The following is a 17,364-nucleotide window of genomic DNA, read 5'->3' on the forward strand; positions in this document are numbered from 1 at the left end:
ACCGGGGTGCCGGGCCCCCCGAGAGCCAAGGCCCCCGGCCGGGGTGGGGGGCGCCCGGGCTGCCAGCCCTGCTGACACCGCCTCGGACGATGTGAGCCGGCGCCTCCGCCGCTGCTTCGCGGGCAGGGCGCGCGGTCCCACCGGCCCCGGCCGCCGCTTTTCTCATTTGGGTGGGGGCGACCGTACAGGCCGCTCGGGCTGTGGAAGAGGGGCTGGCTGTCTTTGGCAGCTTGATTGGGGGAGGCGACCCACACAGGGCGCTCGGAGATTTTTTTTTTCTTTCTTTCTTTCTTTTTTTAAAGCGGGGTTAACTGTTTTTAGCAGCTGGGTTTGGGGGGGAGCCTGAAAAAGGCCCTTCGGGGGCTCTTTTTTCGGGGGGAGGGGGCGGTGGTCCCGACTTGGCCAGCCGCCTGTTGGAGAGGGGGAGCGGGAGACGAGGGGATGCGAACCCGGCTCCCCCCACCATGATGAAGACGGAGCCTCGGGGGCCCGGGGGTCCCCTCCGGAGCGCCTCCCCGCACCGCAGCGCCTACGAGGCGGGCATCCAGGCGCTGAAGCCGCCCGACGCGCCCGGGCCCGACGAGGCACCCAAGGCGGCCCACCACAAGAAATATGGCTCCAATGTCCACCGCATCAAAAGTATGTTCCTGCAGATGGGCACGACGGCGGGGCCGCCGGGAGAGGCGGGCGGCGGCGCGGGCCCCACGGAGGCCCTGCGGGCGCCGGAGCGCGGCGTGCGCCTGTCGCTGCCGCGGGCCAGCAGCCTGAACGAGAACGTGGACCACAGCGCCCTGCTCAAGCTGGGCACCAGCGTGTCGGAGCGCGTGAGCCGCTTCGACTCCAAGCCCGCGCCCTCGGCGCAGCCGGCGCCGCCGCCGCACCCGCCGTCCCGGCTTCAGGAGACGCGGAAGCTGTTCGAACGGAGCGTCCCGGCGGCCGCGGGCGGCGACAAGGAGGCCGCGGCGCGGCGGCTGCTGAGGCAGGAGCGCGCCGGCCTGCAGGACCGGAAGCTGGACGTCGTGGTGCGCTTCAACGGCAGCACCGAGGCGCTGGACAAGCTGGACGCCGACGCCGTGTCGCCGACGGTCAGCCAGCTCAGCGCCGTCTTTGAGAAGGCCGACTCGAGGACCGGCCTCCACCGTGGGCCCGGGCTCCCCCGGGCCGCGGCCGGCGGGGCTCCCCAGGTCAACTCGAAGCTGGTCAGTAAGCGGTCCCGCGTGTTCCAGCCGCCGCCGCCGCCGCCGCCCGCCCCGTCGGGGGATGCCCCAGGCGAGAAGGAGCGCGGCCCCGGAGGGCAGCAGCCCCCGCAGCACCGAGTGGCCCCCGCCCGGCCGCCCCCCAAGCCCCGGGAGGTGCGCAAGATTAAGCCGGTGGAGGTGGAGGAGAGCGGGGAGTCGGAGGCCGAGGCGGCGCCCGGGGAGGTGATCCAGGCGGAGGTGACAGTCCACGCGGCCCTGGAGAATGGCAGCACCGTGGCAACCACAGCCAGCCCCGCGCCCGAGGAGCAGAAGGCCCAAGCGGCGCCCGAGGAGGCGGCGGCGGCGGCGACCACCGCGGCGGCGCCTGAGAGAGGGGTGGGCAATGGCCGGGCCCCGGACGTGGCCCCCGAGGAAGCAGATGAGTCCAAGAAGGAGGACTTCTCGGAGGCGGACTTGGTGGACGTGAGCGCCTACAGTGGGCTGGGGGAGGACTCTGGGGGCAGTGCCCTGGAGGAGGACGACGACGAAGACGAGGAGGATGGGGAGCCCCCCTACGAGCCCGAGTCGGGGTGTGTGGAGATCCCAGGGCTCTCGGAGGAAGAGGACCCGGCCCCGAGCCGGAAGATCCATTTCAGCACGGCGCCCATCCAAGTAAGTGAGCCCCCGTGCCGGCCCCGCCGCCCCTGCCACGTGCACGCCGTAGCCCCCGCCTCGCCAGCCACCCGGGTTTGGCAGGCTGAGTCAGCCCCTGCCACCCAGCCCCCTTCCCAGAAGTTACCACCCTGAGGGGGGCGTGGGGGAGTTCCAGCTGTTTGTCAGAGGGGGAAGATTTTCAGGTGGCTTGCCCTGACCTGCCCTCAGGTTCCCCTGCCTGCTGCCCCGCCCAGCGCTTGGGCCGCACCCGCCCTGCCCCACTCAAGTCCTGGGACACTTGCTTTCCCTTCCTTTCTCAGACGTTCTTCCTCCAGAGACTGGGGCTTGGGTGGTGGAAGGTGTGTGTGTGTGTGTGTGTGTATCTGCGTGTGTGTCCTCAGGAAAGTCTCCCCACATTGGTTCTTACTCCAGCCTGGGCGGGAGGGGCCAGGGGAGCTTAGAAACACCCCCCTGCTTTCACCCTATATAGGAGCCGCTTAGGGTGAGGGAGGGAGGAGCCAGGAACTTCTCAAAACGAAAGTGCAGGGGACCGTGCAGGGGACCGCAGCCCTTCCTCCATCCTGTCTCTACCCCCACCCCAACTTTGCAGAAGTGAAAGAGGGAAGCAGGTCTGTGAGGGTGAGCTGGGCTGGGGCCATGTGACTGGGGTCGGGGAACCGCCTGGGCTGGGCCCTGTTCCCTAGGGTCTGTGCTGGGCCAGCTCCCTCAGGTGGAGATGTTGGGTTCCTTGGTGTGGCCCTTGACGGGGCTGGGCCTTCTGCGGGGCTCAGAGGAGGAGGGAGTGGGGCTGGGAATCTCCCCAGGGTTCCTGGCAGCAGCCTGTCTGGCCTTTGCTCTTGGCAGCTCAATAGGACAGACCCCTATGGCCTTGGCAAGTTTCAAGTGCTGTTGCCACGTTCTCTGGGTGCCCCGAAAGAGGGATGGGAGCTGTCCATTTTGCTGGCGTCTCAGTTTGCCCTCCCATCCCCACCCCCATTCTTGGTGGTTGGTTTGTGCCAGTGCCTGAGATCCTCAGAGTGGTGCTGATGGGTGGGGGGACATCCCCCGGGGAGAGTTAAGAACCCCAGACTCACCACCACCACCACCCTCCACTCTTGGCTGGCACATTCAGCCTAGATGGGCTTTCTCACTGCACCAGGCTCAGCTGTGCCCAGCGCTGGGTCTGCTGCATGGGGGTGTCCAGGCCTCTGGACTTTCCTTGGCCTGGACCCTGCCTTTAGCCCTCCCCAGCCAAACCCTCATTTGTTTGCTCGCAGTTTCCATAACTACTCCTGGACACTGAAGCGGCCCCAGTTTCCTCTCCCCCGCCCAAGTATCTTAACCTCTGGCCCTCTCCCACCTCCCACCCCAGCATGAAGCCTGAAAGGTGGTACTTCCCGCCAGGCCAGCCCGTTCCCCGGGGCTAGGACCTTACAAGTCCTTTCCTAACCCTTCTCCCCTCCTGAAGGCAATGGGATCCCGGAGGGAATGGAGGATTATGGTGTTTCTTGGGAGGCTGAGGAAGGGTTGGGGACGCCTGAGGGAGTCAGGAACCCCCCATCCACCACCACCACCACCACCACCAGAGATGATACCCTCAGAGATGGAGTTTGGTCTTTCAGTCCTGGGCCTCTGACTGTCTATATTTGACAGCTTACCCTGATTTTTGTGTAAAAAATAGCACATGATTTGGAGCAGTGCTCCCCGATTCCCTGGCGACTGCTGCTTGCCAAGTGTGGGAGCCAGTGGTGTGTGGTGCCGCCTTGGTGTGTCTGACTTTTGACCTTGCTGGAGATTTCCTCCTCCCCACCCTGGGCAGTGGGTCCCATTTTTCCCCTCTTCCCGCCCTCACCCTGCACTGATACCAAGTCCAGGGGCTTGTGCCCCACCGATGACCCAATTGTTGCCTTTATGGAGGCTTCTGCTGAGGACAGAGAGCCCAACTCCAGATTGTCACCTAGGGCAAGGGGACTGGGCCCAGGGCCCTCTGATAGGTTGGGCACATCATGGTGGGCAATGTGAGGGATGGTCTGGGGCCTCTGAGCCTGAGGCCTGGGTTTCCTGCAGGGGGCAGGATTTGATAAGCTGAGAAAAGAGGGGAGGGCAAAGAAAGCCCAGGACAGGCTGTGAGGGTGTTTGGAGGTCACAGCGTGTGTGTGTGTGTGTGTGTGTGTGTGTGTGTGTGTGTGTGTGTGTGTGCGTGTGTGCACGCGCGCGCACCACCACAAAGCCTGAGGGATGGAGGGACCATATCTGCTGGAGCAGAGGATGAGGATCAGGGGACTCAGATGCAAAAGTGGGCCAAAGCCAGTTTGCTGGGTCCAGGCTCATGCCAGCCCCTGACCTAGGGCCTGGGGCATGTGTGCAACAGGGGCAAAGTCACGGGTGACCCCCACCAGGGCCCGGCTGGGCACAGTCTCATCCTGCCCCGCCACTGGCTAACCCAAGTGACCTTGGCTGCAGAGCTGGCATCTTACACTGTGTGCAGCCTGGGTGGCCAGTCCCTCAGGGGTCTTGGAGGCCGCCGGCCTGGTGTCAGGAGGGCAGTCCCACCGCTGAACAAATGATGGTGAGCTTTAAGGGCCTGAGCTCCAGTTTCTCTGATGCTGTGAAATTGAGGGCAGTGAATTCAGTGACCACATAGGCTTTTCCCAGCTGTGCTTCTAATCCTGGGAACCCCCCACCGTGGGAGTGAGCCTCTGTGGTGGGGGCTGGGGGATGACACAGAGCAAGCCCAAACAAAGGCTGGGATGCAAGAGTGCTGCTACCCGCCAGGGTGCCCATGGGGCCTGCTCCTGGAGGAGAGGGGGCCCTGCAGGGGCCTCGGGGGAGACGGTGCCCCACTCCAGCTCCTCAGGCCTCAGGCCCAGCCATCTGAGAGAGCTGCTCCCACCCTTTCTCGCCCCCGCTTGGCTCCAAGTGGTACCAACCTGTCGCTGCAGGCAGTGAAGCAGGAACACGTCATGGTACCCCAAATGGTGGTGCTCATTAACCTCCCACCGGGGGCACCCCTGCCTGGGCCCAGAATTAGGCACTCCCACAGAGCCGCTGTCCTACCTTCTCTGTTTCTGGAAGAGGGTCAGGCTGGGGAATTCCCCTTTATGCTGAGAGACATGGGAAGAGGGAGACAGGGGTCAACAAGGGCTGGCCTTGGGGTTCCAACAGAGGCTGGGTTGACTGTGGACAGTGTCACAGAGGCTGCCACCTCCTTGCTCTTGTCAGGGCCCTGGGCCTAGGGGCCTCTGCCTGGGCCTCCTAGTGCACTGGGGATAAGAGGCCTACCTCAGAGAGCTGCTGTTCTGGAGGGAGGCTGAGCCTGGCCCTGCAGGCAAGGCCATAGGGGCCTGGCGTTTTCCCTGCTCCTGCCACCTGAGGGGCACCTTGGTGGAGGGCCTGCCCTCTCTCCATCGGGGTGGGGGTGGTCCTTCTCACCTCTCTCCCCCACCCTGGCCTCAGCTTCAGGTTCAGGTTAGGCTGGGTCCTGGGTGCCCCTCTGCCTCTCTCAACGCTCTCTCTTCCCTCCCCCTCCCGGCGTCTCACACCCGCTCCCCCCTCTCTCCCCATCTGGCATCCTCCAGTATCTTCTCCATTCTTTTTCCCCTCCTCCTCTTCCCCTCTGCTCCTGCTCAGCCTGTTCCTTCCGCTCTCCTGCCGTCTGTGTCCACCCTCGCCTCTCTCTGGCTCTCTGGGTCCTCGTCTCTCACCCTCTCTCTGCACCTGTCTGTTGGTCTCTCTCTGAGCCCAGGACCTGGGTTCCTGAGTCAAGAGAGCTTCTCCAGGACTGCTCTTCCTTTCCTTCTACAGCGGGCCGTGCCCATGCCAGTTGGGGCTGCAGGAGAGAGTAATGGCAGGGACTGGGCAAGGCTGCATCCCTTTCTCTCTTGCCCCGTGGGCTCCAGAATGATAAGGGCCTTCGCTCTGAGCTGGGGTCATTGCGGGGCTGGGGGAGGCCCGTGGCAGGAGGGGAGCGGCAGTGGGTGGCACAGCCTGCCCTTGCGGCCTCACCACCCCAGTTCTGACGGGCAACCCCCACAGGTGTTCAGCACCTACTCCAACGAGGACTACGACCGTCGCAACGAGGACGTGGATCCCATGGCGGCCTCCGCTGAGTACGAGCTGGAGAAGCGGGTGGAGAGGTTGGAGCTGTTTCCCGTGGAGCTGGAGAAGGGTGAGAGGCTGGGGCCAGGCCCCCTGGGGGTCCTCTCGGCGCCAGCTTCTGCCCTGGGCCCTCAGGGCCTTCCACAGGGATGTTCGGCCCCTACAGTCAGCACCCCACAGCCACGTGGACTCCAACCCTGTCACACAGCTCTCTGTGCTCCTTCAGTTACCACGTCCCTGAGGAGCACTGTGGGCTAGGTCCTGGGCTATGTGTTGGCCATACGACGAGGGGAGACCGATGGAGGAGGCAGACATTGATGGAACAGTCACGTCTAACTACATCCTTAAGCACTGTAATAGGTGCTGGGAAGGGATGGGAGGGGCCGCATAACAGCATTTAGTAGGAGACCTGACCATACTTGGGGTGGGGGAGTTCCCCAAGAAAGTGATACTTGAGTTGAGCTCTGAAGAGGGGAAACTCGGGAGTACGCGGGAAAGGGAGAAGACAGGCTTGGCTGGATTTGGACAGTGAGGGGAAGAAAGGTGTGCAAATAAGGCCTCAGAGACCATGTGCAGGACGCTGTTTTCTAAGATGGACCGGAAACCACTGCAAGGCGTGGGAAAGGTATTCTAGAAAGCCACATCAGCCTGCAATGTGGAGAGAAGGGTCATATGTGGATGGAGAGAGACCACTGTGGTGTGGACAAGATGATGGCCATGCAGGAAGTGGGTGGCCTTGAGAGACCCTTGGGAGCAGAACTGGCAGGATCTGGTGGTTATTTGGCTCCGGCAGAGGCTGTGAGGGAGAGGGAGGAATCCAGGTGACTCCTGGGCATGGCAGCTGGTGGGTGATGGTGCCATCCCCCGTGAGGGAGTGGCAGACGGGAAGAGCCTGTTTGTGGGGGAAGATCATGAGTTTGGATGTCAGAGGCCCATGAGACAGGCGGGGGCAGCCGTGGAGAGGGGAGTGGGCCTCAGGGGAGAGACAAGCAGGAGGTCTTTGGTGATGGAGGCTGTGAGTATGGATGAGACTGCTTAGAGGGGGAAGACCAAGCCCATCGTGGCCACCCCACCCCACCCCATCCCCGTGGCCACCATACACCTCATCTGCATACAAATAGTCTCCTGCTCCTGCTGCCCTCAGCACAGCCCTGCTACCCATTTGTTCTTTGGGTGGGGCAAAGGTCAGGGAGTGAGCCAAGGGCATCCCAGTTGGCTTGGCCAAGAAGGAGTGGACAGAACCATGTCCCGTCCCCAGTTGTGGGACCTCCCCTAAGCATGGGGACTGCTTCCTGAGGTGGGGCTGTGCCCAGGGTGAGGGCTGGGGATGGGGGGGTCTCTCTGTTCCCTGCAAGCCCCAGGCTGGAGCTCCTCCCCTCCGACTGGCATCTCACTACCCTCTGCTCCACAGACTCCGAGGGCCTGGGCATCAGCATCATCGGCATGGGGGCCGGGGCAGATATGGGCCTGGAGAAGCTGGGCATCTTCGTCAAGACCGTGACTGAGGGCGGCGCGGCCCATCGGGACGGCAGGTACTGCCTCCCCGCTCCCCGACCAGCCATCATCTGTGGGGTGGGCCACCGAGCCCGGATCAGCCACTCGGGTGTGGGGCTGATTCATGGAGCACTACTGTGCCAGGTGCTGGTCCAGGCGCTGGGGGACAGCAGTGAACAAAACAGGTGGAATCCCCCCCATGATGCTTGCATTCTAGGGGTTGAGAGTGGGCACTGTGTGTAGGCGTTGTGTGTCCTGGTTCGGGGGGTGTGTTGGGCCATGGTAGGGAGAGCACGAGTGTGGAGGTTGTGTGCCTGCTGGAGTACATTTGAGAATTCTTTTTTTTCCTGAGCAAATATCATGTCCCTGACTCTGTTGTAGGGCTGGGGCCAGGCTCTGGAGAGTCAGTGATGAGGGCCTTGTCCTCGGGAATCGTGTGATGTAGTGAGGCAGACAGACATTCAAGTGGACACACAGAAAATGGTGAAATGGAGGAAAAGTACAGGTGCCAGGAAGGCCTGACCTCTCTGGGTATCAAGGAAGGCTTCCTGGAGGAAGCGATGTTGGAGCTGAGACCTGTAGGGATGAGCAGGAGTGAGTGAGGCTGAGGGAGTGGAGTGTGCAAGACATTCCAGGCAGGGGCCCGAAAGCAGGCAGGTATGGCTGGAGCCTAGAGAGCAAGGAGGATCCAGGTGTGTGGTGTGGCTAGAGAAATTGGGGGGGGTGCCCAGAGATGAGGCTACTCCTTGTGTGCATTCCTGTGTTTGGCATGTGGGGCTGGCCGGCGTGAGTTCTGGGGTTGGAGTACTCAGGGAGGGCTTGCTGGAGTCCTGCACAGCCCAGTGACCCCTCCATGGCCTTCTCTGCTGTGTGTATTGCAGGGGGGAAGTGGGAAGGGCTTTAGGGCACCCCCCAGGTTGTTGTAAGTTGGACATCAGGGCAACCTTATGTTGGTACCCCCAAACCTAGACTCCCTCATGTGACGGAGGTGAGTGGGTGTCCCTGTGAGGTCTGGGTGACTTTGAGGTTGCTAGAGGTGAGGTCACCTCATTCAGGGGGCTTCTGCCTGCTGCAGCCCAGGTGGCATGGGGGGCAGAGAAAAGGAAGGCTGCCATCCCTGCTCTTTCCCTTAGCCCCTTATTTGGACTTTGCAGAGCCTGTCCCATGATCGCCTGTCAGCAGTTTGGAGAGTGTGTGTGCATGTGAGAGAGCGTGTCCACGAGCCCATGCCCACATGTGGGGCATGTGGGGGTGAGCTGTTTACAATAGGCCACTTCCTCCATTTCCGTGGGGGAGCCCTGAGAGAAGGCCTGCGGCTCCGAGGGAGGTGGGGGTGGAGGAAGGAGGTGGCCAGAGGTCCCTCCCACTCCTTCATCCCCTGGGCAGGCCAGGCTGGACCATCCCATCTCTCTCCTTCTTGTGTGGAGAACAAGGGCTTCTGGAGCCACAGCTGGAACGTGTAGGGGGCTGTGCCCCCGTATCAGGGTGAGGTGACCCAGTGGGACTGTGTGTGAATGTGAGAGAGTGTGTTACGTGGGTCTCGGGCATTTGGGAGGAAATGTGCAGGCTTGGATCTGTGCAGAAGTATATGTGTAAGAGGGCTGCGTGTCACATGTGTACCGCGGGCCCTCGCTAGTGTACATGGCTGTGATGAGCTCTGTAGATGTCACACCGCTCTGTTGGGTGTGATGGAGGAGGGGACAAGAGTGTGGTTATCACAGGAAATGTGTTTGCCACCACTCCTGGTCCTGGAGTCTGCCTGTGTCTGCTTTGCTTGCTTGAGTCTCACTGCCCACAGGTGGGTCTGGCAGATGCCTGATGCACCGGCATCATGCATTTATGCAGGTACACAAAGTACCGGGTCCCTATGGGGGCTGAGCCTTGAGTTTCTGATGGGCGGTGGGGCGACCTCTACGCTAGCTCCACAGTTCCCCTGGTGAACCCCTAACCAATGTTGCCTCCCCTAGGATCCAGGTGAACGATCTCCTGGTGGAGGTGGATGGAACGAGTCTGGTGGGAGTGACCCAGAGCTTTGCAGCCTCCGTGCTCCGGAACACCAAGGGCCGCGTGCGGTGAGGGCCAGGAGGGTGGGGGTGGGAGGGAAGCGGGAGCAAGCAGGAGGCTTGGTCCTCATCTGGCCGCTCTGCCCACCTGCCCACATCCAGTTACGTTCTGGGTGGCCCAACTTATAGATGAGGTTCCACTGCCTCCCTGCTGGAAGGAATGGCTGTGCGCACACCCCTTGCCTGGTGCATGCCTTCCCATCCTGAGCCCCTGACTGCTGCTGGCCACCAGCACTCGGGCTTCAAGGCCCCCCGTCCACCATGCCTCCACACTGGCCTCTTGGGCTTTTTCTCCTTCCCTCTGCCTGTTCCCAGCTCATTCATTGAAGAACCAAGATGTGCAGGGAAAATGCCATCCAAATTGGGGTTCTCCCACCCAGCAGTTCATCCTCCATCCTCACCAGCCCCCTGTAATCCTGGGAGGACTCCCCTCCCTGGGCCTGTCAAGAGGGCTGGGTTAGAAGCACCCTGTGTCCCTCTCTGGCATAACATTCAGAGACCACTCCCTGCCCCCCTCCAAGAGGGGCACTGCCCCCAGGAAAGGGTGGTGGAGAGAAACAGGATGTGGGTGGCCACTGAGAGGAGGGGCTGGTGCCTGGAAGTTCCACTATTTCCTCTCCATCCTAATCTCCAGTCACCATCATCCCGCCCCTTCCTGAAGCTCATGGCCTTGGAGCGCACACAAGACACCCCTCACAGCCCCAGCCCTCCTGGGACGGGTCAGCTTCGCCATCCCCCACCTTGTTTTCTCCCACCTGGTGGGGGAAGAGCCTCTACTCTGGCAGCTCCTGAACTCATGGCCCCTGCAGCCCAGCCCGAAGTTTGGCTGACATTGCCCCTCCCCCGAAACTGCCCAGGAGGGCTAGTGGGCCTCTGCCTCTCCTGGGAAGGAAACCCAATAAGGGCCCCCAGCTCCCGCATTCATTATTAACACTCCACAGCCTGTGGACTCAGCCCTCTCGTTTCACCTGCCTTGGGATGGCCTGGGTGTGGAGAGGGGAGCACCAGTGGGAGGATGGTGGCATTACCCATGCTGAGGACAGAGGCAGGGGGATGACGATGGTGCCCCTTTAGGTTTATGATTGGCCGGGAGCGGCCAGGCGAGCAGAGCGAGGTGGCCCAGCTAATTCAGCAGACCCTGGAACAGGAGCGATGGCAGAGGGAGATGATGGAGCAGAGATACGCCCAGTACGGGGAGGATGACGAGGAGGTAGGAATTCCTGGCCTGGTTGGCAGCCTCATCGCCCCCTGGTGGCTAGATGGAACATTACAGCCACCCTCTGCCTCTGCTGCTTTCCCAGGCCTTGTAAAGAAGCCCAGAGCACCATTCCCTATCACGGAGGAAGCCTCAGTGTGAGGGAGGCATTGCAGGCCCTTCCCTCAAAGAACCCCTAGTATGTTGGAGGAGTCACACCCTCTGTCTTCAGAGAGCTTCCTGGTCCTACAAGGAAAGCACAGTTCCCTCAGAGAGTCCCCATTTTGAGGGGAAGTCATAGCCGCTAACCTCAGGGGACCTAATCTGAGCAAGGGGACAGCGCCAGATCTCAGGGGACCCGTAGTGTGAGGGGGAAATCACAGGCTGTTTTTCCAGGGGTCCCGGTAATGTGGGGGAACTAACAGGGGACTCCCTAGGCTATTGGGGGAAGACACAAACCATGCCACTGGTGTGGCCCCAGTATGATGGGGGAGGCATGAACTATACCCCAGGTAGCTTCCAGTCTGACATGGGCAAAGCACTGCCGGTCCAAGCCCTGGCCATTAGGGCTGAGGGAGGGTGGGGAGGGCAGCGCACACGGCCTCCTTTCTCCCTTTGCAGACTGGAGAGTACGCCACTGACGAGGATGAGGAGCTGAGCCCCACGTTCCCAGGTGGCGAGATGGCCATCGAGGTGTTCGAGCTGGCAGAGAATGAGGATGCCTTGTCCCCTGTGGACATGGAGCCCGAGAAGCTGGTGCACAAGTTCAAGGAGGTGGGAGGAGGGGGTCCTGGGTGGTGGAGGGCAAAGGCAGGCCAGTGTCCAGGCCTACGGCACTGCCCGCCCCAGCCGGAGCTGAGTGCCTGCCCCTCTGCCCCACAGCTCCAGATCAAGCATGCTGTGACTGAGGCCGAGATCCAGCAGCTGAAGAGAAAGGTAAGAGTGTGTGGGGGACGGGGTCTGAGAGCTGGGGGGACAGTCCCCTACCCTGACACTGGCACACGCTGACACTTGGCCCCCACAGGCACATACAGAACAAGCCACTCTAGACAAGGGAGCTTGTGCCCTGGACCCATCTGCTCCACCATGCACTCGCTGCTCTGTGCCTCAATCTCCTCCCCCATAACATGGGGTAATAACAGTGCCAACTCCATAGGATTCTTGTGAGGATTAAATGAGAGAATCCATATAAAGTCCTTAGCACAGTGCCTGACACACGGTAGGCGCTCAATACAAAGTCGAGCTATTAGCTGTCACACTAAGTTACACTCTAGACATCTTCGTGGTCACACTGTCCCACATACGTTCTCTACACACAGGCCCAGCAATAAATGCAAACTACCCAGAGGTGCACACACTGGCCCACAGCTGCCTGGACCCCGGGCACCCGACAAGGAGAGACGCCCGCTCCGGGCAGACATGCCATGGAGGCGCTGGCCCCACACTTCATGTGACACTACACCCGGCTGCCTCAGCCTGGATGTGCAGACCCCTCTGCGCTCGTCTGCTGTGAGATGCAGGCAGGCCCACCACGCAGGAGGGTCACAGGACGTGCGTTCTTACAGAGGTGCTGAGGCTGACGCTACCAGATGGTGACACACGACACGCACAAACATGCATACGCACCATGCGCAGACACCCACACAAGCAGGCTGGGTGCCAACACGCTCGCAGGCATGAAAACACAGATGTCACGTTAGAAGCCTGTACTCGGCCCCTGCTGGGCCTGGACATTAGGAGTCCCGAATCGTGGGCGGCTTCCAGTGTGGTAGGGGGAGGCAGGGGGACACGGGCCATGCAGACACGGTGCACCAGGTACGAGCTGTGTGCACTCCCACATGTGGGTTTACCCCCCACACACAGAGAGAGGAGAGTGTCAAGCTGAGCCTTGGGGGAGGGCAGGGTTTAGATGACTGAGGCGGGAGAAGGGCGTTCCTGGCAGGGAGACACGCTCGAGCATGGAGGCTGGCTTTGGGAGGAGGCCCGCAGGCTGTGCAGCCGTTCCTGTGGGGAAGAAGCGGGGAGGAGTCGGGGGGTGGGCAGAGCTGGACTGGCAGGGTGGGCTGCGGCTTACAGTGTCCTGACTCCCCCCAAGGACTCTAGCCTTGCTCCTGTGTGGCCATATGGGGGCCGCAAGTGGGAAGGTCACTGCCTATGAAGTGGGAGGACATGAGAGTGGGCAGGACTTGTAGGCTGGCAAACCGGTTAGAGGCCGGATGGTGTCCTGGCAGGGGCGGGCCAGGGCTGCCTGGAGTACAGGCTGAGGGTGTGGATAGGAGGGGCAGCTTAGAGCTGCATTTCTGAGGTCGAGATGACAGGCCTCGTTCCTGGGTGGATGCGGAGCATGAAGGGCAGGGGTGAGTCAGAGGTCTGTTCATGCTTTCAGCTCGTAAACGTCTGTTAGGGGCCTTCTAGGTGCCCGCACTGCTGTGGTCCCTGTGATGGGCAAAAGCAGATTTGCTCCTTGCCCTTGTGCAGCTTAGAGCCTGCACACTGATGACCGTATCGTTACAGACTGACATGGGGCTCTGTAAGAGAGGACAGGGCTACTGTGTTTCTAGAGCAGATGGAACCTGATCCAGGCGGGGTGTGTGTGGGGCTGAGCTGGTGGAGGGAATCACAGGAGACCTCTCTGGGGGGGGATACACTGAGCAGAGAGTCGAAGGGTGAGCTAGTGGGGAATGACGAGGCAAGGGGAAGGGCGGATGGGGGCATTCCGGGCAGAGGGACAGCACGGGCAAAGGCCCATAGCAAGAGGGAACATGGCAAGTCTGAGTATCTGCAGGAAGGCCCGTGTGGCTGGGGCATGGGGAGCAAGTGGCATTTGCAGCCAACAAGGCTGGAGGGGCAGGCAGGGGTGAGGCTGAGCACTGGGGTGGTGGTGAGATGATGGCACCTTTGAACAGAGGTGGGCTGGTCAGGAAAGGAGGAATAGGTTTGTGCAGGTGGGGGTCAGGTTTGGGGCCTGTGTCTATGAGGAACTGGGAGATGAGGCTGTAGTTGGGAGCGAGGTTGGGCTGGAGCTGGAGACTAGGGGCTCTGAGTGCATAGAGGCAGTGTGGGAGGTGAGCGTAGCGAGAACAGAGGCTCCGGGACTGAACTGGTGGGCTGGGAGGTCTGCACTTGGTGGCCTGGGAGCTGGGAGAGGAGCCAGGATTGTTCAGGAAGCCATAGAAACAGGGACTGGTCAGCAGGGCCAGAGCTGCAGAGAGGGGCCAGAGGGCAATGGTGACCCTCACCTGCCCTGCTCTTTCATCTTTCACATTTACTCTCTCACTGTAGTCTTTCTGAGCTTGGCAAGGCAGGAATCACTCCCATTTTACAGATGGGAGGACTGAGGCTTAAGATAGAAGTTGCCTTGCCCCAAGTCACAGAGCGAGTTGGTGACTAACCCAGCCTCCTGCCTTCTAGGAGTGTGGTACAGTGTCAGGGACCATGGCTGGGAGCTCTGAGGTCCCACCTCTTCCTTCTCCAAGTTTCAGTTCTCAGGTTCAGCCAAGGAGAGTTAATAGCTGGGGGGCAGTGGTCTCCATATCTGCAGGAATCATCTAGAGACTCTGGCCCCGGTCCCGGGGTGGGCTCCTCCTTGGCTGCCTCTGGGCCCCATCAACCCAGGGCTGCTCCTTCCTCTCTCAGCTGCAGAGCCTGGAGCAGGAGAAGGGCCGGTGGCGGGTGGAGAAGGCCCAGCTGGAGCAGAGCGTGGAGGAGAACAAGGAGCGCATGGAGAAGCTGGAGGGCTACTGGGGCGAGGCCCAGAGTCTGTGCCAGGCTGTGGACGAGCACCTGCGGGAGACCCAGGCCCAGTACCAGGCTCTGGAGCGCAAGTACAGCAAGGCCAAGCGCCTCATCAAGGACTACCAGCAGAAGTGCGTGGCCGGTCCGGGCTGGGAGTCCTGGGCCCAGGGATGTCCGAGAGGCCTGGTGGCAGGCCTCCCCACCCCCAGCTCAGTAGGGAGGCAGGAGCACAGAAGTTGGAGGGCCCCGTGTGGGGGGGTACCTGGACCCAGAATGACGGCACCAGAGCCAGCTTAGCCAGGCCCCAGAGGCTTTGGGAAGACCTGAGGCCTCCCACCCTGAGAACAGGGAGAGGAATAGAGCTGCCCAGGTGGAGCTGAGGCCCCTGAGTCTCCCTGGAGGGAAGCCAGAACACACACCCTTACCCCTGTCTGTGCGCTGCCCATCCTCAGGGAGATCGAGTTCCTGAAAAAGGAAACTGCACAGCGCCGGGTTCTGGAGGAGTCGGAGCTGGCTAGGAAGGAGGAGATGGACAAGCTCCTGGACAAGGTAGGCCCAGGGGTGCCCTGGCACGGGCCCTGTGGAGGGAGCAGGCCCCCATGCTGCCCCCACTCTGTGGATCCTGGAGGGAGAGAGGGAGAGTCATGCTGCTGGCTGGGAGCTCAGGGTCATGTCCCCACCAGGAGGGCAGATGGGGCAGGGCCCATGCCTGGTGCCCAGGCCTGACCCCCCTCTCCCCTTTGTTTTCCAGATCTCAGAACTGGAAGGAAACCTGCAAACACTGAGGAATTCCAATTCCACTTAACAGGAATCATTCCTAACCGGACAATAATTAATCCCCTCCCATTGTCCTCCCTCCCCTGTCCTCAAAACTCCACCCCGCCCCCTACCAGCCTGGGGACAGGTGCCCCGACTCGCCCACCCCTCTGCCCCACCTCCCCCAGCTTCAGGGACCAGAGGGCCTGTATCACAGGTCCCCTTAAGGTGGCCCAGGCAGACAGAGGTGGCTGGAAGGAGGGCCTACTTCTTGCCCCAGGGGGCACAGAGGCCGAGGGATGCTGAGGGCCGGCCTGGGTGGTGGATGGACACAAGGACCTGCAGACCAAACTGCCAGACTTTACAACCTCCAGCCTTTGTCTCTGGACTGGAATGGGGCTGGGGGCTTTCCCAGCATCTCACCACCTGGAGGCTGCTTCCTGCCCACGGGGCTCCTGGGTGGCCCCTGGGCCTCTTGACTTGAGATTCTACCTTCTTGGCCTTTTCCCCACCCCCCATCATTGTGCTGTCTCTGTTGCATCCTGACCTTCCTGCTGGGAGGGGTTGCTGCCACACCTCCTCCCATCCTGTCCCTCCTCCCAGAGGGATAGAGTCCACCCCAGAGCCTAGAGGCTGGGCCCGGCCCTGCACTGATTTCTCGTGTATTCTTCAGGAAAAGGGGAGAGTCCAGGATATCTGGTCCCCAGCTCACCCTTTCCTGGGGCAGCAGCCCTCAATTTCTCCTTGTGCCTCCCTTCCCCCAGGTGCCAAATAGCCATAACCTCCTCCTGGAACTGTTCTGCGTCCTCTCTGGGGTCCTGGTTTCCTGGCCAAGCCTGGGAATGCCAGGGAGAGAGGAGGTCAGCTTTGGGGGCCTGGCTGCAGCAACCCCTGTCTTAGGCAAGGGGGACATTTCTCACTGGAGAGCCAGGCAGTGTCCTGCCCTGTCCTGCCCTGCCCTGCCCAGGGCCACACCTGGAAGCCTTGTACTAACATCGCAGAGACTCAGCCTCACCCCACCCACACCCACACTGTTTCCAATGTTTTGACTGGAGGGCAAAATTTTACTACTCATCTTTTTGGAGACCAGGGCTCCCCTGCTGGCAGCCTGCTTCCTAAGTGAAATCGACTCCGCTTCCTCACTTTAACCCCAAATTGGGGCTTGGACCAATTGGAGGTGAGACCCTCCCCAGGTCCCCTCCCCTTTCAGAATCCATCTCTCATTTTGCCTCTTTCTCATGCCCCTGCCCCAGACTGGGTTTTTGTTCATTTTTTAACAACAGACAACCCCCATCCCATCCGTTTTGGCCTCTCGTCCCCTGTAAATAGACCACGCCATAAATCAGTATTTCTCGGTCCTCTTTCCTGCCCCCAGACGTGCCCCGCCCCCTGAAGAGCTGGCTGTCACAGCGCCAGGCCTACGCGCTTAGCCTCCTGCGCCCCGGCAGATGGAGGGGGCGGGGCCGCGGGGCGCTTCCGGTCTCTCGGCCGGCGGCCGCCCCGCCCCGTCCTCCGCTGGACCGCGTCTCTGTATATAATATATATATGTATGTATTGTTCTCGGTTTTGTACGGACCATGCCCTCTGTCAGGTCGTCCCCATAAAAGCAGCCCCCAGAGCCTCGCTGCCCTGTTTCTTGATTCGCGGGAGAGGGGAGGTGGGGGAGGGGCAGAGATGCCAATCTGAGCCCCGGGGTCTCCTTCCACCAGTGCTGCCTGTGACCCTGAGGAGCTTTCAACAGGGTTCTCAGTTCCCGGTTCCAGCAGTCTCCCTCTCTGCCACCGTAACTCCCATCAGCACCCATGCTCGCTTACCCGGTCCTCCTGGGCAGGGCTGGGAGTTTAGAGAGTTCCTTTGGCCCATCACATTTCTCTGTATTTCGAGGCCTTTGATGGAATTCAGAGGATGGGTTAACTATGGTCAGGTGAACCTCAAGTCCCTCCCCTGAGAAGCCCTGTAACCTGATGGGGATACCCAGCCCCTACTCTCACAAGGCACCCTGTACGAGGTACAGAAAGGATCAAAGGTTTCCTGGAGGTGGCAGCTGGGGGCAGGAGGTGTCATGTCTGAGCAGTTTTGTCCCCACGATCCTAGAGAATCTGTTCTGTTCTAGAGAATCCCTCTAGGGGTGGCCCAAGAGGCCTTAAATGGTCCTAGCCCTCTGCTTTGTGCCAGCAGGTCTGGCTGCAAA

General features: G+C 61.2%; 1 protein-coding gene across 1 annotated transcript; it reads left to right on the forward strand.

The window, feature by feature from the left end:
• The first annotated feature begins 3 nt into the window (after positions 1–3).
• On the forward strand, positions 4–16,791 carry PPP1R9B (protein phosphatase 1 regulatory subunit 9B). The gene is made up of 10 exons (XM_058560692.1): positions 4–1,850; positions 5,868–6,000; positions 7,342–7,462; positions 9,392–9,496; positions 10,562–10,697; positions 11,304–11,456; positions 11,565–11,618; positions 14,319–14,548; positions 14,870–14,966; positions 15,169–16,791. Exons 1-10 carry the CDS (start codon positions 465–467, stop codon positions 15,220–15,222), a joined length of 2,469 nt encoding a protein of 822 aa, XP_058416675.1. The 5' UTR covers positions 4–464; the 3' UTR covers positions 15,223–16,791.
• Positions 16,792–17,364: the final 573 nt, after the last annotated feature.

Source organism: Diceros bicornis, chromosome 18, assembly GCF_020826845.1.
Source record: "Diceros bicornis minor isolate mBicDic1 chromosome 18, mDicBic1.mat.cur, whole genome shotgun sequence".
NCBI lineage: Eukaryota > Metazoa > Chordata > Mammalia > Perissodactyla > Rhinocerotidae > Diceros > Diceros bicornis.

Excerpts from the sequence above, each read along its gene's own strand:
- PPP1R9B (XM_058560692.1), top strand. The coding sequence starts at position 465 with ATGATGAAGACGGAGCCTCGGGGGCCCGGGGGTCCCCTCCGGAGCGCC. Across the intron at positions 11,619-14,318 it reads TCCAGCAGCTGAAGAGAAAG|CTGCAGAGCCTGGAGCAGGA; the intron begins GTAAGAGTGTGT and ends TTCCTCTCTCAG. Across the intron at positions 14,967-15,168 it reads TGGACAAGCTCCTGGACAAG|ATCTCAGAACTGGAAGGAAA; the intron begins GTAGGCCCAGGG and ends TTTGTTTTCCAG.